The sequence below is a fragment of the Paroedura picta genome, chromosome 16, assembly GCF_049243985.1.
Source record: "Paroedura picta isolate Pp20150507F chromosome 16, Ppicta_v3.0, whole genome shotgun sequence".
In the NCBI taxonomy this organism is placed as follows: Eukaryota; Metazoa; Chordata; class Lepidosauria; order Squamata; family Gekkonidae; genus Paroedura; species Paroedura picta.
Window position 1 is genome coordinate 26,393,556 of NC_135384.1, and position 24,367 is coordinate 26,417,922.

The following is a 24,367-nucleotide window of genomic DNA, read 5'->3' on the forward strand; positions in this document are numbered from 1 at the left end:
TTCCCAGGAGCCCCTGCCAGCGAACGCTGGCAGGGGCTCCTGGGAATTGTAGTCCATGGACATCTGGAGGGCCGCAGTTTGACTACCCCTGCTCTAAAGCATCCATTTTCTCTAGGGGAACTGATGTCTGGAGATGAGCTATCTCCAGGTCCCACCAGGAGGATGGCCTCCATTATTTGCCATTGATCACTGGGTCTGCTTTTTGAAAAACTGAAGCACAACGCTCCTTGGGCACATAGAACTGACTGCCCTTGTCTTTGGGTCCTTGCCTTAGGGTTCTGAAAACAGGATTGCTTTGCTGAACACATACATAATTTATGTACTCGGCAGAGTAGTAACAATGCAAGCAAAAAATGTGTTTCTGTTTTACGTGGCCAAAACCCCACGAGGGGAGAAACAATGTGAGAAGAAGGAAGGTTCATCATTTGTTTAGAGTGTACCAAGGCGATGAAGTTTTAAAATATTAATTCATTGGGAGAGGGATGGGTCCAATAAAGCTCAAAATATTTCCGGCTTCGGTTGCAGCAGATGGATTATTTCTAAGCTTATCCCCACCCAATACACCCATTAGAAGAACAAACACCCAGAGGGCACTGAATTTTCCACGCCAATGGGCAATTTTGAGCTTGAACATATCAGCCCACTTGGTCAGGAGATAAATTGAGTAGGAGATAGATTAAGGTGTGTTGCCTGGAGGAGGCGTGGTCTTCATCAGCCAGACACTCCCTTTGGTTTCGTATATAAAGCTGAGGTCGACAGTAAAGCTACTCTGCTTCATCCCATCACTGCATTAGGTTTTGAGCAACATCCTCTTTGTATACCATGGCTTTCTCCATCCGAACATCTGCTGGACCTCGGCATTTCTCTTCCCGGAGTGGATTTGGTGGAGGTTCTGTTAGACTATCTAGTGCTAGTAGTTCAGGGAGCATGGGGGGAGGATTTGGTGGGGGGTCTCTTCTTAGTTTTGCAGGCGGTGGCAGTAACAATTTAGGATACGGTGGAGGATTGGGAAGTGGCTTTGGTGGCAGTTCAGTGGCTGGCTTCGGTGGAGGCGAAGGCAACCTTTTGGGGGGAACTGAAAAGGAAACCATGCAGAATTTGAATGACCGCCTAGCTGCCTACCTGGACAAGGTGCACTCACTGGAAGAAGCCAATACCGACCTGGAACGAAAAATCCGTGAATGGTATGAGAAAAATGGACCAGGTGCTGGTGGGCCGGCAGCTGGCAGAGATTACAGTAAATACTATCCAATCATTGAAGAGCTCAAGAACAAGGTGAGCAGTCCTGCATTTCTTTACAAACTGAATAAGTTAGACTTTACAATGCTGTGACTTGTAGTTTGTTGCACATTAGATGGTATCCTTCAGTGGTTACCAGTAATAAACCTCACTGTTATAATATATTCATTATCTTATTGATCTCAAGGAAACAAAACAGGATACATAGGGACAATCTGAGACTGGGGGAGGGGGAGGATTCATGCCACATCTGAGGCATTGTGCATTACGGTTTCATTGTTTTCCCAGTTTGTATAATGGTACTATCAATGACTACTTCACAGGATCATTGTGTGGGCAAACTAATATATATATATACATATATATAGTAAAGCATTCTGAGTGTTCAGCAATGGTTTAACAGTTTTTTTGCAGATAGTAGGCTTTTCACTTTAATGTATACTGCTCCAGGTATAGTTTAACTAGGTCATTTTTGCACTCCTATAAATTTACTTCAGTTGGCTTAGACCGGAATAACTACGCAGGAGTGTACAATAAAACAATTACAATCTGCTCAAACCTATCCTACATAAGGTCTAAATTAACAGAGCGGAATTTACCTCTCAGTAAATGTTCATAACATCTGACTCCAAATTTCTTTTGCATTTTAATTGTACACTGCGTGGAAATAAATTTGACAATATCTTAAATTTACATATACTACAATTACTTCCATAAATCCAGTTAAACAGTTTTTTTTAAATAATGTCATGCAGGAATCAAGCAAAAAACCCCAAACTTCTCTGGCTGTTTAGCATAACTTGTTTCATGAATAACATAAACTTGGGGGGTAGGCCAGTTATGTTCTATTGAGATAAATGTTTTATTTCGCATTTACAACCGGATACAAGGAAGGATCCCAGATTTTGTGAAGTCACAACAGCCAAGAAAATTGCTGCTCCCTACTTTGTAAGTGGAGTGGAAAATCCTGGTTTGACTTGTGTGTAGTGTTGAAGCACTAGAATCAGTTAGCAAAGAATCATCAGGGCAAAGTTGCATTCCACTTTCTTTTTTCCAGATAATCAATGCAACGATTGACAATGCCCAGATAGTCCTTCAAATTGATAATGCCAGACTGGCAGCTGAAGACTTCAGACTAAAGTAAGTCAAAAATATTTCTTTATTAGATTTTAGACCATCACTCACAATTTTATTATTGTCGCTTTCATTACTGTCGAAGGCTCCCAATTTTATTATTGTTGTTGTTATGTCTAGGTATTTTAAACTATTTTTGTGGTATCAAATGAAAGCAAAGATTAAAATTAGAGTTTTTAGCAGTGGGAAATGTGCTATTCTTGATCAAGGAATTCTCTATGCTGGACAAATGGAGCAAGGGAACTACGGTAGATTCAGCACCAGCTCTCTCCCCCAAATGAATCTGTAAATTATTACTTGGGAGGCCTTGGTTTGGTTAGAAGACATACATCTAGTTTCTTCTCAGATTCGAGAATGAATTGGTTCTCCGCCAGGCTGTCGAAGCAGACATTAACGGCCTGCGTAGAGTCCTGGATGAACTGACTTTGACGAGGGCAGACTTGGAAATGCAAATCGAAAGTCTGAACGAGGAACTGGCCTACCTCAAGAAGAACCATGAAGAAGTAGGCTTTCATTTCAATTGTTCTAGCATTCCTCTCATCAACCCTTTTCAACATTGTTTTCAAGCTCTATTTATATGAAGTCACCATGCAAGAACTTCTCTGCAATTCCAATATCAGGGCTAGGTACAAAGAGAAGCTGAACACCAAACAGTGACTTCCCCAGATTTTTGATTTAGCAAAACTGAAATATACCATAGAATAAACACTATATAGCAAGAATCTCTATGCAATACACAGTAAAGTGTTAATATAAATATGAGTCCTACAGCCAATTTTACCAATAGAGCCCAGTTCAACTAGGAATTATTAAACCTTTCCTTTCTGACACTCCTTGACCTTAAGCCTTAAGCCAGGGGTAGTCAAACTGCGGCCCTCCAGATGTCCATGGACTACAATTCCCAGGAGCCTCTGCCAGCGTTCACTGTTTGACTACCCCTGCCTTAAGCCATTATATTTATCACATGGGGGAATCATAAGTTTATTAATTTTAATTTTATGTTGAGTGGCCGAGAGATAGGATGCCAGTAACCTGGTAGTATATGGGTCCACATCCCATAATAGAAGAAAATCTTGATTTACATTTATGTAGTTGTTAAATAAAATCTAATATGCATTTGAGCAGTGAATGCTACAGACTAGAAGTAATACAATTTTTTTTTAAAAAGCATGCTTAAACTGGATCAAGCATACAAGGCATGAACGATATCAGGTAGCAGAAACAAATTCACAGAGTATTTCAGAAGTGGAATTGACTGCCCAAGGAGTTGGTGAGCTCCCCCTCACTGGCAGCCATCAAGCAGTGGCTGGACAGACACTTTTCATGGATTCTCTAGACTGATCCTGCGTTGAGCAGGGGGTTGGCCTAGATGGCCTGTCTGGCCCCTTCCAACTCTATGATACTATGAATAAGGAAGAAAGCCTGTTTCGTAGGCAATGTTCCCAGATTTAGAAAAAGACTTCTTAAAATGGTATCATGTTACTAAAAGGAACTAAACACACACACACACACACACATATATACATACACACACTCAGTGAACAAATGAGAGAGGGGGGGCTTTCTAAATACAAGGAAGTTCATTGAATTTCTTAAATGCCGGATGATATGATATTGAAGAATGTATGTCCAAGTAGGCTCTCTAGCCCTTTTATTTACATCTGACATCAGGCTGGTCTCTTTGAGCGTTACTATGCCAATTCTTTTGCCTTTTAAGGAACTGCAAGGTTTCCAAAGCAATGCCACCGGCCAAGTCAGTGTAGAAATGGATGCAGCTCCAGGGATTGACTTGACCAAACTTCTGAATGAAATGAGAGGTCAGTATGAGGCGGTTGCAGAACAGCATCGGAAAGAGGCTGAATCCTGGTTCAACGAAAAGGTATGTCAGAAAGAGAATATTTGCTGGAATAATTTATTGAATAGAATTACTGGATATATATATATTTTTTTTTTTAAAAAAAATCTTATTTTGATATTTCAGAGCAGGGAGCTGAAGAGCGAAATTTCCTCAAACACTGAACAGCTTCAGTCAGGAAAAAGTGAAATCACAGACCTGAGACGTACTCTACAAAGCCTAGAAATAGAACTGCAGTCTCAACTTGCTATGGTATGGCGACCAGCTTGACTCCAAACTAAACAGGAAACAAAATCTGTTGAATAACTTTTAGGGCATTTTCACGCCATTCAAAAATGACCTTACCATGGAACTACAGGTCCTAACGAGAATTTTTTTCCCCTTTCTCAATCACTAATTCCAGAAATGGCTCTCTGTCTTCAAAACATGCTGACGGGTTATCACGAACATGCTTTTGAGTGCAGTGTATCAGCACTTAGATGTAATGGGATCTCGTAGAACTGTTTGCAGACTGTTTAAAAAAGAAGTATCCAATGTCCTCTGCTCCCAAACTCACACCAGCCACTACCACACTGTTCGTTGTGTAATCCAGCAGACGTAAATCTGTGTTAATGTCATACCTCTCATAATCTCTTTTTCTCTCTCTCTTCCTCAATAAAGAAAAAATCTCTTGAAGACACCCTAGCAGAAACGGAAGCAGGCTATTGTGGCCAGCTCTCCCAGATGCAACTTCAGATCGGAAATCTGGAAGCACAGCTTTTCCAGGTCCGTGCAGACATGGAACGACAAAATGCGGAGTACCAGCAGCTCCTCGATATCAAGACCCGATTGGAAATGGAGATAGAGACTTACCGCAGGCTACTTGATGGCGAGGCTGGGTAGGATGACTGCCCAAATATTTAAAATTATTATTAAATGACCTCCCTTGTAAGGTCAGTTCCCTGTGAAAGCCTGAGTTCCTTGTAAGCTTGAGCCTGGCAATGTCTCGTGGCATAACAGCTCTATTATTTCGTTACAGGTCATTTGAAAGTGCCTCTGTGGCAAATACCAAGTCAGTGGATTCCACCCCTGGTAAGCAGACGTTGGAATTTCAGGTGTATGGTTGAGAAAACAACAATGAAATGCCCGCGTAATAGGGACACTCGTGTCTTATGTATTTATTGCCATTGGTAACGTATTTAAGGTGAGGCGCATGTCCTGGGTGACAGTTTCGGAAGGGGCTGCCACTGGGCCCTTTGCAGTCCTCGGGGATGGTGGCACATTTCCCCAGCCACGTTCAGCTGGGTTCAGAGGTGGCTGTGGCCGTTTCAGGGGGGAGGGGGGGAGGTTCATGCAAGCAAAGGCGACAGGTGAGCCTGTCTTATAGCAATGGGACATCATCAGGCCAGGTGAGCAAGCGGCAGCAACCATGTCACCGACTCCACAGGCAGACTGTGTCATGATCAAGGTAGTAGTGGCACCGTGGCTGTACTCCTACTCCGTCAGCCAGCAGGGCCCATGGCTGCTTCTCAGTGCAGGTGCAGCAGACACACTGCTGGAGGGCGTGGCAGTACAGCTCTAGTCCATCTGACATGTGATTTGTATCTGGCTGGCTCAGTTTTTCCTGGGCACCCTCATAGAGGGATGGAGGCAGGCGGGCAGGCAGGCAGGCGGTAGCCAGGCAGATGTGAAGGGCTGCAAGAGGGTCCCTGATGCTCCAATAATCTGAGACCCCCCCCCCCAGTAACCCACCCAGGGAAGCCTTTTTCAGTGGGCTTTCGGTCCCATTGAGAAAAAGGCTGTAGAATTAGTGGATTTTTATATGTTCAAGAATAACACCATGCCCCATGCTTGTAGAATCTTCCCCTAGGCAACTTAAAGATATGAAGAGGGTGGGACAGAAACGGCATCAACTCTTCTCCTATTTTCCTTTTTGTTTGATTTAATTGAAATGTATAAATATTAAGAGAGAAATGCCTGAAACCAATTGTACAGTGAAAGAAGGAGGGAAGGATTTTTAGTTTGGAATACAATGCTTTTTGAGATGTAGATTGTGAATTGGGGTATTCATGATGAGGTTATTCTTGTTGTTGTTCAATTAAAAACAAATGAGCTGGAGAATTTTGTGAGGCACCATTTCAGTGCTTTCTGTAAAAGCCATTTTTTCCTGGATATACCACTGATTGTCATGGTTTACTTTAATTAGTCTTTCCTTTCACTGTTTTTTTAAACTTTCATATCACTAATATGCTGTATATGTGTGTAAAAATACACACCATGTATTGCACATTGGATTGGGTCACATATTACTGCACTAAATTTTAATGTACTAGAAAATGAAAAATATTCAGAGCATGACTGTATGAAACTCTCATTTATGACTAAAGTATGTATTGTGACCCTCCTTTTTCTTCCTGTTTAGATCCAACCAAAACCAGAAAGATCAAGACAATTGTTGAGGAAGTAGTGGATGGCAAAGTGGTTTCGTCCCAAGTTAAGGAAATTGAAGAAAAGTTATAAACAGCATGCCAGTCGTTCATGCTTTGAATTCAGGGGAATGGCTGGATTTGCTTATTAATTAAGAAACGTTATAGTAGTAGCAAAGATATTCGAAATTCCCTCTCTAGTTAAATAATTACATGTTCTACTTCAGCTAATAAGGTCTATTACTGAATGTTTAATCGTACAAGGAGGGCTTTTTTGTTTTTAGGAAATATCTTGCACTTTAGGTTCCCAATATATATGCTGAATACCATGTTCAAGAACACCATCATAGCTGATTGGAAAGCAACACAGAATACTTTTCTAATTATGGCATTTTCTTGGCTTGCCTATGCACAAATCAACAGGCTTTTACTATAAACCTACTTTAAGGATTCAATGTTTCTATGTAATTTCTACAAATATATTCATATCTTCCCACCTCTAACTACCCCAAGTCCACATTGGGCGCAGAAAATGTGATCGATAGATCTTTTAAATAAATATTCTTCCCTCTGTTGAATTTAAACAGAGGTGTGCCTTTACTTCTACCATTCATTTTTTCCCCAGAAACACTGCTAATGAAGTGTATTAAAAGCAGACACTGTATAAGTTTGATATAAATGCAGGACTTAAAGGTTCACAATCGTAACCAGAGAAGTTAAGATTTGTTTACTAGGAAATTTTCTTTGGGATGTGTCATTTTTATCACACTCCGGTGCAACCATTAAGTCCTAGAGAAACCAATTATTAATCTCTTATGGCAGGGGTAGTCAACCAGTGGTCGTCCAGATGTTCATGGACTACAATTCCCATGAGCCCCTGCCAGCGTTTGCTGGCAGGGGCTCATGGGAATTGTAGTCCATGGACATCTGGACGGCCACTGGTTGACTACCCCTGTCTTATGGTGTTTAATAAGGCTGGGCCACAGTGCTTACAGCAGTGGTTAAACAGCATACCGGCTGTCAGATCAAACTCAGTATTTGTCAGATCACTCTCAGTATTAGATCTGATTCAGCATCTCAGAGTCTGCTTACTATTCATTTACAGCACAGATTCTGCTTCCATAGATGACAAGCAATATTTAAAAGACTATACATTAATAATGATTCCACACTTTTCTGTTCTGCTGTCTCAGATGGATTTCATGCAAAACAAAAAAAAGGACAAAAACCCAACCTGAGAAAACAAATCAAGAATCCAGAGGTTGAGCAGCAAAGACATACTAAAATTAAAATACAAATATTTATTAAGTGCACATTAAGAAGATTATTAAGCCACATGAAATCATAAGACACAGTCTGTGCAACGGTGCACATACAGTCTCAGTGGTTGTACATGGAATTACCATAGGCCAAATGTATTTCAACCAGGAGAGTCTTCATCAGTGATGCACAGATATAGTAGTACAGTATTTCAATGAAACCTGGTTGGGAGCATAAGAATCATAAAATGTGAAGCTCCCGACAATATCTTCCCCTAATAAAACATGGTTTGCGGCCATGACAACACACTGTGTAAAACTGGAGGTGACCGCAGTAACACATATTGATTTGATGGACCAAGAGGCCAAGAAAGGAGAAGGCAGCTTCAACACTTTTTGTGCAGGTAGGACTGTTTTAGGGGGTTGCCTGTTCTGGGTTGGGAAATACTTGGAGACTTTGGCAGTGGAGCTGAGAGTGGGCAGGATTTGGCACAAGGAGGGATCTTGGTGGAGTCTAATGTTATGGAATTCTGGGAAATCTCCAGGTCCCACCTGGAGGCTGGCATCTCCAGATATAATGCCATGGAATCCCCCCTCCCAAGCAGTCTTCTCCTGGGGGACTGATTTTTGTCACCCGGAGATCAGTTGTCATTCCAGGAGACCTCCAGGTCCCACCTGGAGGCTGCCATATGCAGGTATAATGCCATGGAGTTCCCCCATCAAAGCATCCAAAATAGAGAATCATGGTAAAAACTTGGCTCTGGCGGACTGTCTCTATGTTTTAGAATTACCTAAATAATAATGAGCCATCATCTTAGCCCATTTTAATGTGCTACTATCATATCTTTTGGAAGGGAGATATACATGTATTCCTTAATCTCAACATTTTTACCCCACCAGCTAGACATGGCTGAAATAGCATGCAAAATTGTATTATGTCTGCACTAATTAAATGAGCCTGTTATATGGCTCTGAAATTTTATTGTATGTAGATGTGTTGATGACCGATCATGGCTAGGCTATGATCATAACAAATAAAGATTGATAGACAGCACTATTAATTTCTTGAGCCTCTTGTGGCGCAGAGTGGTAAGGCAGCAGTTCAATCCCAGCAGCCGGCTCAAGGTTGACTCAGCCTCCCATCCTTCCGAGGTCGGTAAAATGAGTACCCAGCTTGCTGGGGGGTAAAACGGTAATGACTGGGGAAGGCACTGGCAAACCACCCCGTCTGCCAATGAAAACGCTGGAGGGCGTCACCCCAAGGGTCAGACATGACCCAGTGCTTGCACAGGGGATACCTTTACCTTTACCTTTACCTTTACTATTAATTTCAATCTCAAAGTAGCCAGGGGTCCACAAAATTGGCTTGATTTACTAACCAGTTTAAGTCTGTGCTTGAGCTGGGATATGAGAAAATAATTAGTGTATCTAACAATGAAAAGGTTTACAATTGCCTGCAGGCTAAAAATCTGTGAGACTTGACAGGCATACAAAGGAGGGAAAGGTTCATAATCGAGCTCAGTTAAGAATGGCAAAGCAAACAAGTTTCTCAATAAGTCTAAAATGACTTCATTGGGCATAAAGCTAACAGGTCCATTGGAGCAAATTTCTAACAGCTCATTTCTAACCAGAGTTTAGTAATCATAGATTGCCATCTACTGGGGATTCAAGAAAACAAGAAGTCCAAAGATTTTGAATAGCTCTAAGTACCCATCACTTGGACAGTTCCATTATTTTAGGGTTAACAGATGTCCATTTTAAGAGGACATATCCTTTTTTGGGGGGGGGGGTGTTCATCCTCCTTTGGGTGCTTTTTTTTTTTTTTAATGAGACTTTCACCTGGGGTTAATGATCACTTGTTTGTAGTCAGCCATGGAAATATGTCCTCTATTTTTTTTCAAAATTTGGTCACTCTAATTAATTCACTTACATCCCTCTGAATTTGTCTGAACAAGGAAAAGGGAAGCTCACAGACTGTATGGAAGTCCAAAAGTGGTATTGCAAAACTGGTGATGAAGTTCAAACTTGTGCCATTCTCCCATGCTCGTCTTTCCCTACCAAGGCTGCTTTCACATTCAAGAGAACAACAGTGGTGTGGGGTGCAGACCCAAGGTCCTTATGTAGCAAATGCCAATCCAGGTTAACATGCTGTTTTATATGTTTTGAAGTACTAAGGATTTGTCTACTCCCTGCTTGGTTAGTGTTTGCATTTATGTAATTAGCGGTGTAATAACTCAAGTCTGCCTGAAAACTCATTTCTCTAACCCCAGATGATGGGGGTGAATCATCTGGAACACCCAACTGCATAATTCTGATATAAGAACATCAGAAGAGCCCTACTGGATCAGACCAATAGTTTATCTAGTCCAGCATCTAGACCTCTCTCACAGAGTGGCCAATCGGTTCCTCTGGATTCAAAATTCGGTCTCACATCTCTTTATTAAATTCTTGCATTTGTACGCTAAATTATTGCCATTTACAGGTCTTATCAACCATCTTAATCCTATCTCAGCTATAATAGGCCAGATACATATGCATCTTGACTCTAACAAGCCCTTCTTGGCAATTAACCCCCCATGTGTAATGGTTGAGGAAATTCTGTTTTACTGTAGTTTTCTCGCACATAGAAGCTTATACCTTGAATAAAACTTTGTTGGTCTTAAAGGGAACCCTGGACTCAAGCTATCATCTCTTTTCTAAATTAAAAAGTCCCAGACTGTTCAGCCTTGCCCTTCTCTGTATTTCACAAAAAACACAACCACATAACCTCATTCACATAGCCACATGCCCAATGGACCACGTTGACCGAATTTTCTAAAATAGGAGTATGACATTATTGTTAAACTCTGTGAAGCCTGTCATAACAAGTGAGTTTATGAGTCTGTGATCCTGAGAGTTATATGGATGGTGACTTAGACTATTGTTTCCAACAAGAGATCAGATTAATTATTTTATTTATTTATTCATTCATTCATTTATTCACATTTATATACCGTCCTCCCCGAAGGCTCAGGACAGTTCACATAGAACTGAGAACTATACACAGAAACCATACATATAAATGACTATAACAATTAATATTACTAACTGATAATAACAGGGTAACAGTACAACATTAAACAATAATAATGCAAACAAGTCCAGGAGTAGAATGCCTTGATGGATTTTGGGGGGGGAGGGGAGGTCAGGGGCCCTGCAGATGTTGCTGGTTGTGCCTGGCCTCAGCCAAATGCCTGGCGGAAGAGTTCCCTTTTGCAGGCCCCGCGGAACTTACATAATAGAATTACATCTATTATCAAGTGCAAAAACTGACTAAAGGGAAATGAGGATCTACATCTATGAAATTGCCTTGTAATCCAGCTATTAAACAGCCTTGGGCCCACAAGACATGTTAGAAATAATTTAGCTGTCAGTAAGTCAAATGTTTTAAAACCCAGAAATGCGTTGTAGGTAAAAGAAAAATGCAACGTCATTTGTCATATAGATTACTGAGAGATACACACTATACAGTGCTATCCTAAATATTTACACCCTTTGATAAGCACTGGCCTCAATGAATTTAGAAGTATGTAACTCAGGATGATGCTGGTGGCTGAGTTTTAGGAACCCAGTTGTAAAGGGAGCTTCAACCAGTTGGTTGTACTTATGTTGACAACACAAACCAGCTACTGCTGAACATAACAGTGGCATCCAAAGTGACAAGCAGTAGGCAAACTCTGATGTGAGAAGGATACTGCCTTACAGCGCTGTAGTTATAAAGCTCAGGAATAAATCAGTAGATATATTGAAGTCTTACTGTATCAAATGTACATGAGAGTCACTGACAATCTGAACTAATAAAATGCTTAATAACTTCCAATCTTGTCATTTAAGATACCTCTGAAATAGGCAGCATTCTGGGCCAGATCTGGCTACTAGGCCCAGCTGGGCTTAACTTCTGGAACTCTGCGGTTGCCCAGGGGAAAGCTACAGGAGGGAAGGAAGTCAGGAAAGTTGAAGCTAAACAGGGTGGGGTAGATAAAAGGAAAGAAGGAGGAAGGAATAAAGTAGAAGGTAACCCACTTTCTGGAATGGAAAACAATGGAGGAGGGGGAAATGAGATGCCCCCACAAATCTTTGTGATTCCCAATTGTATTAATCTACAGTAGACTTTCTCAACTTTCTCAACCCCAGAAGTGGCGCATCCATGCAGAATACAGTTGGAAAGCACAGCTGTGTACATGCCGACACAAGGCCATCATTGGTTGTGGGGAAAACCTTTCCAGGGCCATCAAAAAAATACCCTACTCAAAAATGTGTCCTAAGGCCAGGTTTGGATGGTTAGCCCCTAAAACAATGTTCTTGAAATAAAGAAATGGAGTTTCACTAATTGTTTTAGCAAGTTTGTGACGAAGAAACCTTGATTAAGTTAAAGGGGAACCTCGGAAGCTAGGGGTTTTCTCAAGCAGCTGCAGCATTTGCATTCTTAACTGAACAGGTGTTTTAGTGTGGTACAGCCACTTTGCTAAAATGGGCTTGATGATCTGAGGAACATGGATGGGTAAACAGCTGGGGTAGACATGCAATTTTCTGGTTCTCCAAGCAATGGGCAAGGTCAATCAAATCTTCATTCCAGTAAATCTCTATAGTGAATTCTTAGTCAGCTAAGAAGAAAATTAATCTGAAGAATCAAAAGGTCTGCATGGGAGCTATCTAGGAAACCTTAACAGAGGAAATGTAGTTCTGCATAAATTCAAAGATTAAATATCATAAATCTGATGATCTGAGGACATGCAGATAGCCTTATGCACACACACTTAGCCGTATGCACACAAAGGTTCTTGAAACACTTTCAGGGATGCAGTTTGTTGCCATGGAATCACATCCCCTAAAATGTTGTGAGGAAAGGGCTAGTAAAGAGCCTTAACCAAATCAAACAGGACCTTTACTCTTGCAATCCAAGATTCAGATTCAGATTCAGAGTACCTTTATTGGCATAAAATTGCAAAGCATAAAATGAACATTTCAAACAGTTTCAGATGTAGAATCTGAATGTAAAAGATCTTCGGATGTAAAATATTTTCATTGAAAATATCCAGTAAAAACTTTGCTACTTTTATAATCGTTGCCGTGTCCCTCACATTTAGTATCATTTTAATCCAGTGTTTCTCATTAACACAGCTGAATTTCAATTTCTTCGGATAATTAGCTAACGGGCGACAAAATACTTCAAACTTAGGACACACAAGAAGTATATAGTACAATGTGTCAGGGACACTAAATCCATGTAAACATTATCTCTCCTGAGGAGGGATCTTCAAAAATCTACCTCTGGTGACATTTGAAGGAAAGATGTTTAAGCGAGCTACTAGAAATGCTCTTCTTAACTGGTGTCTCCCCAAAATTTGGAGATACATGGGCATGGATTTGTAAGATAAGGGAATATCCCAGAAGCGGGGAGAACATACACTGTTGTTAGAGGAGCCCAGAATCTGTGTATCCTGATCTTCTAGTCTCTGTGATATTAGCTTTAGTATCGTCCAAGTCTCCATAGTTGTTATCAGTAACACCACAGATGGAGATAACTGCCACATCCATTTTGGATGCCACATTTAGTTAAGCCATTGCTAGTGATTTATTAGCTGAATTACAAAACTATTAATGAACCTGTGGAGTAAAAACCATTGTTACCAATACACTCCCTCCCACTTCTGCTTCCAAACTGGAAGAAATGGGAGGGAATCCATTAAAGTTATGAGAAATGCTGAGTCAACGGCTAATGTTTCTCATGAACACCGTTAAGGATGACAATAAGGTTGTTCTCAGGTTACGTGCAAGAAAGTCCCAGCTTTTTGTAAAAACTTTCCCAAATGTGAAGATGACTAATCAGTTAACAAGACCTGCTTTTGTGGACTAATAGCGTGGTTTATGTTTCAGGGTTTGGCAATACACACATTTTGAAATGCATATGCCATTATTTTAATTGAAAAGAAGAATTATCTAGTCAGCAGTCATCAAGACCAGCCTAAATAATTTGTGGGAAGCAACCAGCTTTACCTTCTCTTTGAAAGCCGTTAAAAAGAAATAGCCGGTGCTGTAATTGGGACATCACATACTCAGTCGTCACTGTTCATTGACAGCTTAATGATTTTTAGGCCATAGACATGAAACTAAATTGAGACAGTGGTTTCTAATTGCTTTCCAGACAAGACCTTGAATTTCATCCAAAATATATTCTGAACTGAAAACTAGGTCAGCCATCCTTTTGTCAACAGCTTAAGAAACATGCAAAGTACTGAAGTACCATCCTAAACAGCAGTCACACCCTTCGAAACCCAGTAGGTTGGATTCAAGACCAGTTCAGATTTTGGGAGGCCCTGGGCAGAGTGTTCCCAGGTGCCTCCCTTTATACCCACCCACTAGCTGCCTGTGCATCTTTCCCCTGTCCTGCTTGCAAGACCTCCTATAGCCCATTCTCACAGCCATGTGCACCGCCAGCAGTCCTATCCCTGAAAGCACTTGGTGGTATATGCAGCTAGAAGTATGGATGTTGGAAAGGGCACATTTCAGGGTCTGCGGCAGTGGGCCCTACCAGAAGCTCTGGACTCCAGCGGCTGCCCCACCAAGGGGGTACGTTGATACCAGCACTGGCTAGATCAAATCAACTCTTTTGATGGTGAAGAAGCACAGAGAGATTCCATTGGATGACTACAAACAAGATTATCTTCTGAATCATAGGATCTGCACGAATAAAAGCTATGTGGTGTGAGTGCTGAAGTGAGGAGGGGAATGAAGTGAGGCTTAATTCCCCTTAATTCAATATGCACATTTTCTTAGAAGGGTGAAACATTGCTTAGGATTGCCCTTATGGTTAATGGTCCACATAACCTTAGGAACACTTAATATGCTTGAGTCAACCACACACTCTCATCCTAATCTATCCCATAGAGTTGTTGTAGGGATGAAGTGGAGGAGAGGAGAACAAGGCAACAGAAGGCAGGTCATGGTGGGATTGGAAGGAGCTGTCGAGTCACAGCTGATTTATGGTGATCCCATGGGGATTTCAAGACAAGAAACAATCAGGGGTGATTTGCCATTGCCTGCTTCTGCAGCATGACCCTGATATACTTTGGAGGTCTCCCATCCAAATGCGGGACAGATCATAAAATGGCTGTTGTAGGGGGGGGGGGCAATCACAGGACGTTCCACACCAAACATCCCCCTGCTATGGGATAAGCAGTATCTGAATGGGTATTCCTTGCAGATCCAAAAGCTGGCCTCCTAGACTCTACTGAAGAAAAAAGAAATCCATGACTGGTGGGGGTTAAAATACTTTAAATGAAAACATTTTTGGGGGGGAGAGTGAGAAAAGGGGTAAGGGCTGTTTTTTTGTACCCCACCTTTTACAGGAGGCTCAAGGCCGTTTATATTCGCCTACCATTCCTCTCCCCACAAGAGACACTCTCTGAGGAAGGTAAGGCTGAGAGAACTCTGAAAGAATTGTGACTGGCCCGAGGTCACCCAGTTGGCTGCATGTGGAGGACTGGGGAATCAAACTCAGTTCTCCAGATCCGAAGCCACCTCTCTTAACCACAACACCAAGTTGGCTCTTTAAGGTTGATCATAAAATGACTAACCTGGAAAAAATATTTTGTCAGACTTTCACTTTACATATAAAACAAACCAGAGTCATCTTTAGCCTGAGCAAGATAGGCAGAAATCCCATGAACCACAAGGGTTCACCATTCCTCTCCTGCTTCCTATGTGCATATTTTTAAAGCAGAACCAAAATGCACTTGGATCAGGTTTCTGAGTCAGTTAAGCAGAAAGGTTGACATTTATGAACTTTTCAATACTTCTATGATTTTGGCTAGAGTTCTGTGAACATAGTTCTTTAAAAGAGTGGCAATATGTAAGGTAAAATAGCAATAACTATAATTCAAACCAAGGATATACAAGATATGAACCGGTAACATGCAATAATGTTTTAGGAAGCAGTAAATATATAAAAAGGAAAGTCATTACTCAATCCTGTTCCAAAGAAGCTTCAACACTGTAATGAAAGGCTGAATCCCTTCTGTTCCACCTGTTTTCCACCAAGACATACAGAACACCCAGAGGGACAAGCCCAGATGTATATATTAGGATTAGCTATTAATTACTATAATTAACTAAAGATGGACTAGGCTAGTAGGTTGGCACAAAAAACACTGTGCATTTAGGAGTGTGATGTAATTGCTAGTTTGTGTATAAAAAGGCAAAAACTGGCTTCCAAAGATAGCTTCTCCTTACGCTGCATTGCTGCACAGGGAAGGTCTTCTGTATATTATACCTCCAAGAATGAATGTCTTTAGTCGCTCTTCCAATCAAGGGTCTAGCTCCTGCAGCAGCAGAGGAATTCTGAGAACATCAGGCAGTGCAATGTGCAGCTTAAGCAGTAGTTCTGGGGGGAGGGTCTTTGGGGGAAGCTCGAGCAGTGGTGGCGCATGGGGCTCCAGTGGAGGAATGTGCAATGCCAGAGGGGTATCCGGGGGTCAAGGGAGATGGAGCTCTAGTGGCGCAGCATGCAACACTGGTGGGTCCTGGGGATCAAGCCCTGGATGGGGTGCGTCTGGATGTGGTGCAGCGGCAGGCTTGAATGAATTTGGTGGTGGAGAAAGTGGCTTTCTTTCTGGCGACGAAAAGCAAACCATGCAAAACCTCAACGACCGCTTGGCAGCCTACCTGGGCAAAGTCCACGCCTTAGAGGAAGCTAACACGGACCTGGAGGAGAAAATTGCAGAATGGTACAAGGTGCGGGGACAAGCAACCAGCGATGGAGGGTCACGTGATTATAGCAAATATTACGCCATCATTGAGGACCTTCAGAAACAGGTATGGAAATGCTTCTAAAACTTTCTTATAATTTTTTTTATAATAACTTATTTTAAAACTTGTTTTGTGTGTCTTTTCTGGGTTGTGGGGAGAGGGGGGGGTTGAGGAAGAGGCACCAAACTTTCAGGAGCCTCTCCTCAAAAGAATCTCCAAGTTGCAAAAAGATTGGGCCGGGGGGTCCAACTCTAGGGGCACCCAATGAGAGCCTCCTCATCTAACCTCCGTTATTTCCTATGATGAGAACAGACCACAAAACCTTTTTGACCTCATAGGAAATAATGGAGATTGGAGGGGGTACCCTATTTGGTTCCCCTTAGAATTGTACCCCAAGGTCCAATTTTTTTGCAACTTGGGGGTTTGAGGAGAGGCTCCTGCAACTTTGCTGTGAGTTTGGTGTCTTGACCTCAAACCCACACTTCCCAAGAGTTAGGAAAGACAAAAAGGGGGATTTTTCGCTTTCTCTTTTAAGTTTAAATGGCCACTTGCTCAAATTGCCAAATTGTGCCAAATTATGATTCAGAGATACACGCAAGGTTGATTCAGTCATTTAAACTTATTGGGAAACGGTGATTTGGACCAGATTCAGCCAATCGGTGCCCAAATCAAGACTGATTCGGGTACTTTTCTGCTGGATCAAATCACCTATGCCTAAGACCACACATATCCATTGACAACTGAAGTTTTAGATTTATTTGTTTTGTTTGCTTTTCCATAATTCGGAGGCAGTGAAAAGGAAAGGAAAATAAACAAATTGACTTTATTAGGTTTTCATAATGGTCCTTAAGTTGTAAGTACTGGTGTCATTCAACAGTACATGCCTTACGATTTCCATAAATATGATATTATCTAGCTAAGTAGATTTTTATTGATTGCCCATAGAAAGCAAATGTGTCATAATAAAGAGGTTTGATAGCATATCAACACACTTATACTGTTTCCCCTCTTTTTCAGATAATTACTACAGTTACAGACAATGGAAAAGTCATTTTGCAGATTGACAATGCGAGGCTGGCTGGTGCTGACTTCCAACTCAAGTGAGCAGGGTGCAATGAGCTATACATCTACAAGTTTAACAAGGCAACGGCAGAGCATGCCCTGTAAACCATGCTCTGTAAACCAAGGGCTCTACACATTGGTTCCAAAGCCAAAATAAGTCACAGACCCCAAACCAATGCAGTTCTGAATTCATGCAAAATGAACTATCATCTGTTTTGGAGACATGTGCTAGCATCATACTGGAACAGATTATCTTTGACTGAGAGGTTGTCATATGACATGTAAATATGCTGTGTGAACTCCCAGCACACTTAAGGAAGACATCCCTATTCACCACAGCCATTGCATAGAAGTTCTAGTTTCATAATAGAAAATTAGCCAGACACTTGGATCATTCCAGGTCCATTTCATGGCATGCTGAAAAGCACCCCTTATATTATTATTATTACTACTATTATTACTATAGAGCTTCTTGTGGAGCAGAGCGGTAAGGCAGCCGTCTGAAAGCTCTGCCCATGAGGCTGGGAGTTCAATCCCAGCAGCTGGCTCAAGGTTGACTCAGCCTTCCATCCTTCCGAGGTTGGTAAAATGAGAACCCAGCTTCTTGGAGGGTAAACGGTAATGACTGAGGAAGGCACTGGCAAACCACCCCGTATTGAGTCTGCCATGAAAACGTTGGAGGGCGTCACCCCAAGGGTCAGACATGACCCGGTGCTTGCACAGGGGATACCTTTACCTTTACCTTACTATTACTATTTGGTTTTTAAACTGCCTCTCTTCTGCAGGGCTCCCACCTCTCTAATAGAACATTTGACAAGAGTAAACGGATGACTGATGATGTTATTGAACAAACAACAAAAAAAGTGATTTTTTTTTTACCCCTCTCAGGCCACATGGGCTACATGTGTCTGCTGACAACCCTTTTCAAACATTTTTCTTTAGGTATGACAATGAAGTGACCCTCCGCCAGAGTGTGGAAGCTGACATCAACGGCCTGCGTAGGGTCCTTGATGAAATGTCCATGAGCAGGAGTGACCTTGAAATGCAGATTGAAAGCCTGACTGAGGAGCTGCAATATATTAAGACGACTCATGAGGAGGTAACACATGTCTACGTTGTGTGCAAAATAAGTCCAAATATATGTTGTACCAACAGCTGGTGCAACTCACTAGCAAAACTACCAACAGCGTCAATGGACTAGTGGATTACATTTCCCTCACAGATAATAATTAATCTGCTCCAGTTCTGTATGGGCATTAAAAAATCGCTGGGCTGGAGAAGTCCAGGGTACCAAGGTGCCTAAAATGTTATTGTGTTGCCTAGTATCTTCAGCAATGGTGAAAATATTCAGTGATTCGCTTGACATTGCTTGTTTAAGTAGCTTTACACCATTCAGCTTTCAAAGATAACAGTTGCTTTCTGTACTCACTCTGACAGTCAGTTACATAGACCTTTTAACAGCACTATTACCCCAGATTTATTTTGGACCCCTTGAGATGCCTCTGGAGTTCAGGCTGATCTGAAATGGATCAAAGATACTGCTAATAAAAATGGCTTTTTTTCTGGTGTTCTGATATATTGCTTTAAAAAGCAGTTGATAATGGTCAACTACTTCATTTTCTTAAAAAAAAAAAAACTGGCCAAATAGCCAAGCCTAAATTCAAGTGATGTCTCCGTATGGCTCTCCCTTGCATTGGTAAATTTCAGCAAAGGGGAATGGCAGAATTGCAAGCAGCCAGGGAGGATTTATCAGGAGCAAATTAGGGCATAGCAGCCTTTTAGGTTTTCATTGGCTCCAGCGTCCAAAATGGAGATAGATCTGCTTAAGTGCATTATTTCTTTGCACAATCCATATTAAAATCACCATGTAATCTCAGGCCTCAATAGTTGTATATAAAATTGACACGAAGAGACTATTAATATAAGGAACTAGAGATTCTGTTTTGCGTTGAATGTCTGGTAAGGTTTTAAAAGTCATGATACACTAAAACGTTGTACACTAAATAATTCAACAGCCACTATACGCAGCATACAAATTGTTCTGCTCTATCAAAGTGATTAACTAGATGAAAATCTGGGCCCAAAACGAAAGTAATTTGGAATTCATCATTCGTGCTTACACAAATTTTTTTGTTTTACTTTTACAAAGAAATACAATTTGCATTCATGCCTTTTGCAAGAAGCTTTTTTAAAAAAAATTCCTATATTGATGAATTCTCCTACAGGATATGAATTCTGCAACAGATAGTACTGCTGGAGATATAGATGTAAAGGTCAATGCAGCACCTGGAGTCGACCTGACCACTCTTCTCAACAAGATGAGAGCTGAATATGAGGCCATGGCCGAGGAGAACCGAAAAGACATCGAAATGTGGTTCAACGAACAGGTGAAAGAGATACTAGCCATGTACTTACTGGAGTCCTCTCCTTTAAGCAAAAAAAAAAAATCTTTAATTAAAGACTTTGGAACTTTTTCTTTTTCGCCAATCACAGAGTCAAGAACTGAACAGGCAGATCAGCAGCAGTGTCGAGGAGGCCACCACTAACAAGAGTGAGATTACGGAACTGAGACGCACTCTGCAAAACCTGGAGATTGATTTGCAATCACAATTGTCTCTGGTATTACGAATTTTTTTAAAGTCATACTTATGCTTTCTGCTTCTTAACTTTTAACACTCTCTTAGGTTTAAGACCAGAATAAAGGGAAGCACAGAAAGGAGGGAAAATGGTTCCAGCCTAAGCAATGAAGGGCTGTAGTGGTCAAACATGATGCTGCTTCTCTCTCACTCAAGTTGGATTTAAAAGAGTAAAGTATCCCTTATAGCAGGGGTAGTCAACCTGTGGTCCTCCAGATGTTCATGGACTACAGTTCCCATGAGCCCCTGCCAGCAAATGCTGGCAGGAGCTCATGGGAATTGTAGTCCATGGACATCTGGAGGATCACAGGTTGACTACCCCTGCTTTAAAGTAGACAGGGACTTGGGAGACAGTATGGTGCTGCGTTGAATTAAAAATTATAACCAGGGGAGTGGGGGGGGGGGTCTTCAATCTGCTAGTATCAGCTTTCCACTCTGGAGGCAGGACATGCACTTGAGATATTCAGAGCAAAGTATCAGGAGCTACAATCTGCCACGAGTCTGTTCAACAGACGACAATTGCTGCTCAGTCCAGAGAAACGGATAAGTAGCAAATGTCATGTGTGAAATTTGGGGAAAAAAAACTAATATGCCAGATTGCTCTAGAAAAAGACAATCACAATCTGCCCTCAAGCTGCCTTGAACTACCAGGCAGGATAGGTCTTAATAGATAAATAAAATTAAAAATCTAAATGTAATTCTCATGAGGTCATGATTTCTACAAGTAAATCTGTCCTGCTGGGTGCAGAAAAATCTGCTTTATGGGAAAGGGGAAGAGAGTTCCCAGCTTAGGTTAGCATTTCCATTATATAATGCACTCAGTTCTCTAGATCTCATGATCCATGCCTATGGATAGCAAAACATTCACTTTTATTGCTGTTGTATGGGATGGTGTTAAGAATGCTGCAGCATTCATCCATACAATGAAAGCACATATATAGCAGAAATGTTGGGGAATTTCAAGATAAGCCATCCTTTCTAATTCCGCAATTTTAATTAGAATTATGACTTCAGAATTTAAGGTTGATTACATCTGATTTAGACTGATGTCTTGAGGACTTGGTATTTGGCAGGTGTCATACTTTTATTTGGTTATTTATAGGGTGCCTTACTCTCTGAGTCTCAAGGCAGATGACATAATAAATCAAATACCAAATAGCCAGGAGTGGTCAAACTTACTAAACTGTCAAATACTAATTAACACTGCATTGAAACTATTAAAAATTGTCCAACACCAAATTTGAAAATCAAATGTTACCTGAAATAAGAAATACCACCAATTGGGTGCTGAATGCCATAATACAAAGCATTTGCATAATATATGCATTTTTAACAGATATTTAACAACCATTCAACATCAAAATTTACAAAAAGAAGGGTTTGAGGGAAATGTTTGAGGGCATATTTGTTTCAGAGTCCTAATCACATTTTCACTCAAGTATCTCAATATTGTATTTTTGAAGAGAGAGAGATACTGTTTACATGGATTTAGTGTCCCTGACACGTTGTACCATATACTTCTGGTGTGTCTTAAGTTTGAATTATTCCGTCGCCCGTTAGCTAATTATCTGAAGAAACTGAAATTCAGCTGTGTTAATGAGAAACACCGGATTAAAATGAGACTAAATGTGAGGGACACGGCAACTATTATAAAAGTAGCAACGTTTCTACTGGCAATTTTAAATGAAAATCTTTTACGATAGGTTTTACATCTGAAACTGTTCGAAATTTTCATTTTGTGCTTTGCAATTTTATCCCAATAAAGGTACTCTGAATCTGTTCTATTTTATTATTATTATTATTATTATTATTAATTCATTTTTCATTATGCTATTGTGTTTTCTTCTTACATCAGAAACAATCTCTTGAGGCTACTCTAGCAGAGGTCGAAGGCCAATACTGTGCCCAGCTTTCCCAATTACAAGGAGCAATAAGTGCTGTTGAAAGTCAAGTGATGCAGATCAGGGATGATACGGAGAACCAGAACAGAGAATATCAGCAGCTCCTAGACATCAAGATCCGCTTGGAGAGTGAGATTGAAACTTACTGCAGCCTGATGGATGGGGAAGAGAGGTAATTGGGCAGAATTCTTTCTTTGGTAAACATACTACATCTAGACTAGATTGGTGTCCCCAGCATGGTGGGCAATGGTACCTGCCAACACCTTTCCTGGCACCTATTTAAATAATGTGTCCATTTTTGAAAGTAATCCATTTAAACAGAGCTACTGCCTGAAACATTGAAGAGTTACTATTCCGGTTATGCATGACCTCACTCCCTGACATTTTGAGCCACTTATGGCAGTCATGTTATATTTGTGCCCATCACCGAGTGTCAGAATTCCAAAGCTTCCCTCAGGCATCTGAACTAGATCCTCCTTTGTCTATGTGCTCATCATAGAACTGTAATTGCCATTTTTGTTCAGAAAGAGGGAAAGAATGAACATTTTAAGCCTGTGCAAAACATCCAGTTATGGCCCTCCACAGAGCACTACACTATAATGAATTCTGGCAGCCCTAATCATTCTGCATGCCGTTTCTGTTTTTACAGTGGTTGTGGATCTAGTGTGTCGGGAATACGAAATGCGGGGAACCGCACACAAGTTGGAGCTAGGGAACCAGAATCAACACATTTGAAACCTAGAGACCAATCATCTTCCAACTTTAGATCTAGCACATCAGGATCTGAAGATTCCAGGTGCAGGGCTTTGGGAGCTACAGATGGAAGATCCAGAGGTTTTGGTTCCTCTCAGTCCCCATCTAGAAATACTGGATCTGAAAACTCAAGGTCTACAAACCAAGAATCTGCCACCTCTCAGCCCCAGTCGAGAGCTAGAACTTCAGGATCTGGAAGCACAAGATCTTGTTCTGATGACTCAGGATCAAGAAGTGGGAACACTGCCAGAGGTAATCCACTTTGTTCTTATAGATCCATGCATTTTTAATTTGCATATTTCTAGAAACATTTTTCCTTTGTTATATTGACGATTAAAAAGTCCTAATATATTCCCAATTAACCTCACAAAATGAAATAATGATCAGGGGTAAAAGGAAAGGATTTTTTTTAAATAACATAATAGCTTGTGCTCCACTGCGCATGGGCAGCTGAGCATGGGATTGGACACAATGATTTTTGTGCTGGCAAAGGGGAATGCCTTTCTTAATCTGTCATCATAATATAATCACAGCCCATATAAAGAAACGTCACTACAACACTGCCTTTCAGACAGCAGTGTAGCTGCACTATCCAAAAGGTACTGAGGGTCACAGAGGGGAGAGAAAAGGCCAGAGATGGTGCAACCCATGACAACTTTAAGTTCATCCTAAAGTCCTGTGCAAGGGATCATCCAGTACAGAGATGAACTCATGGAAACGGACAGCTGGAGATTGTATCCAGTGATCTTACCCCCCAGACACTGCAAATACAATGTCCCGTTTACAAACGTGTAGTATTCCGTGCAAAATGAAACGGCAGTGATTAAATGATTCTCAGGTGTAATTTTTGTTATTTAGATGGCTTAAACAACAGTATTTAATAGAATTCCTGCTCTCCTCTATCTTCTCTGAAATTTGTCTGTTACACAGATCAACAAAGAACAAGAGTGATCAAGACAATTGTGGAAGACAGAATTGGTGACCAAGTTATCTCCACTCATGTCCAGTCTGTAGAAGAAAAACCAATAAACTAAGCAATCTTAACTCCTTTAGGAAGACTTTTGAAAATATGCTGTAGCAAAAAAGTGAATTATACAACAACGTGTAATGTAATCCTAAATAGAGTCACACCCTTCTAAACCTATCATCTTCAGTGGGTTTAGAGGGTTGTAAGTCTGTTTAGGACTGCACAGCTAATCAATGTCTACCTGAACATTATAATCCTCTATTAGAATTTTCTTTGTTTCTGTACTTTTGTTACTACTGCTTCTATAGGAAGACATTCCATGTTGGCATCATTTTTCTGCATTCTACAATAAACTTTTTCTTACTGTGG

General features: G+C 41.0%; 2 protein-coding genes across 2 annotated transcripts; both read left to right on the forward strand.

Moving 5' to 3' along the window:
• Positions 1 to 88: 88 nt before the first annotated feature.
• Positions 89 to 7,425, forward strand: LOC143825973 (keratin, type I cytoskeletal 12-like). The gene is made up of 8 exons (XM_077314431.1): positions 89 to 1,275; positions 2,297 to 2,379; positions 2,720 to 2,876; positions 4,091 to 4,252; positions 4,355 to 4,480; positions 4,889 to 5,106; positions 5,247 to 5,299; positions 6,630 to 7,425. Exons 1-8 carry the CDS (start codon positions 823 to 825, stop codon positions 6,725 to 6,727), a joined length of 1,350 nt encoding a protein of 449 aa, XP_077170546.1. The 5' UTR covers positions 89 to 822; the 3' UTR covers positions 6,728 to 7,425.
• Positions 7,426 to 16,173: 8,748 nt separating this feature from the next.
• LOC143825969 (keratin, type I cytoskeletal 12-like) lies at positions 16,174 to 24,148 on the forward strand. The gene is made up of 8 exons (XM_077314426.1): positions 16,174 to 16,745; positions 17,697 to 17,779; positions 18,684 to 18,840; positions 19,967 to 20,128; positions 20,235 to 20,360; positions 22,233 to 22,450; positions 22,928 to 23,283; positions 23,962 to 24,148. The coding sequence occupies exons 1-8, from the start codon at positions 16,212 to 16,214 to the stop codon at positions 24,063 to 24,065; spliced, it is 1,740 nt and encodes a 579-aa protein (XP_077170541.1). The 5' UTR covers positions 16,174 to 16,211; the 3' UTR covers positions 24,066 to 24,148.
• The last annotated feature ends 219 nt before the right edge of the window (positions 24,149 to 24,367 follow it).

What these genes read in the sequence shown, in the direction of transcription:
- LOC143825973 (XM_077314431.1), top strand. Translation starts at nt 823, where the DNA reads ATGGCTTTCTCCATCCGAACATCTGCTGGACCTCGGCATTTCTCTTCC. An exon ending in AATCCTGGTTCAACGAAAAG is followed by an intron (nt 4,253 to 4,354) that starts GTATGTCAGAAA and finishes TTGATATTTCAG; the next exon opens with AGCAGGGAGCTGAAGAGCGA. An exon ending in GTCAGTGGATTCCACCCCTG is followed by an intron (nt 5,300 to 6,629) that starts GTAAGCAGACGT and finishes CTTCCTGTTTAG; the next exon opens with ATCCAACCAAAACCAGAAAG.
- LOC143825969 (XM_077314426.1), top strand. Translation starts at nt 16,212, where the DNA reads ATGAATGTCTTTAGTCGCTCTTCCAATCAAGGGTCTAGCTCCTGCAGC. An exon ending in TGCAATCACAATTGTCTCTG is followed by an intron (nt 20,361 to 22,232) that starts GTATTACGAATT and finishes TTCTTACATCAG; the next exon opens with AAACAATCTCTTGAGGCTAC. An exon ending in CTGATGGATGGGGAAGAGAG is followed by an intron (nt 22,451 to 22,927) that starts GTAATTGGGCAG and finishes CTGTTTTTACAG; the next exon opens with TGGTTGTGGATCTAGTGTGT.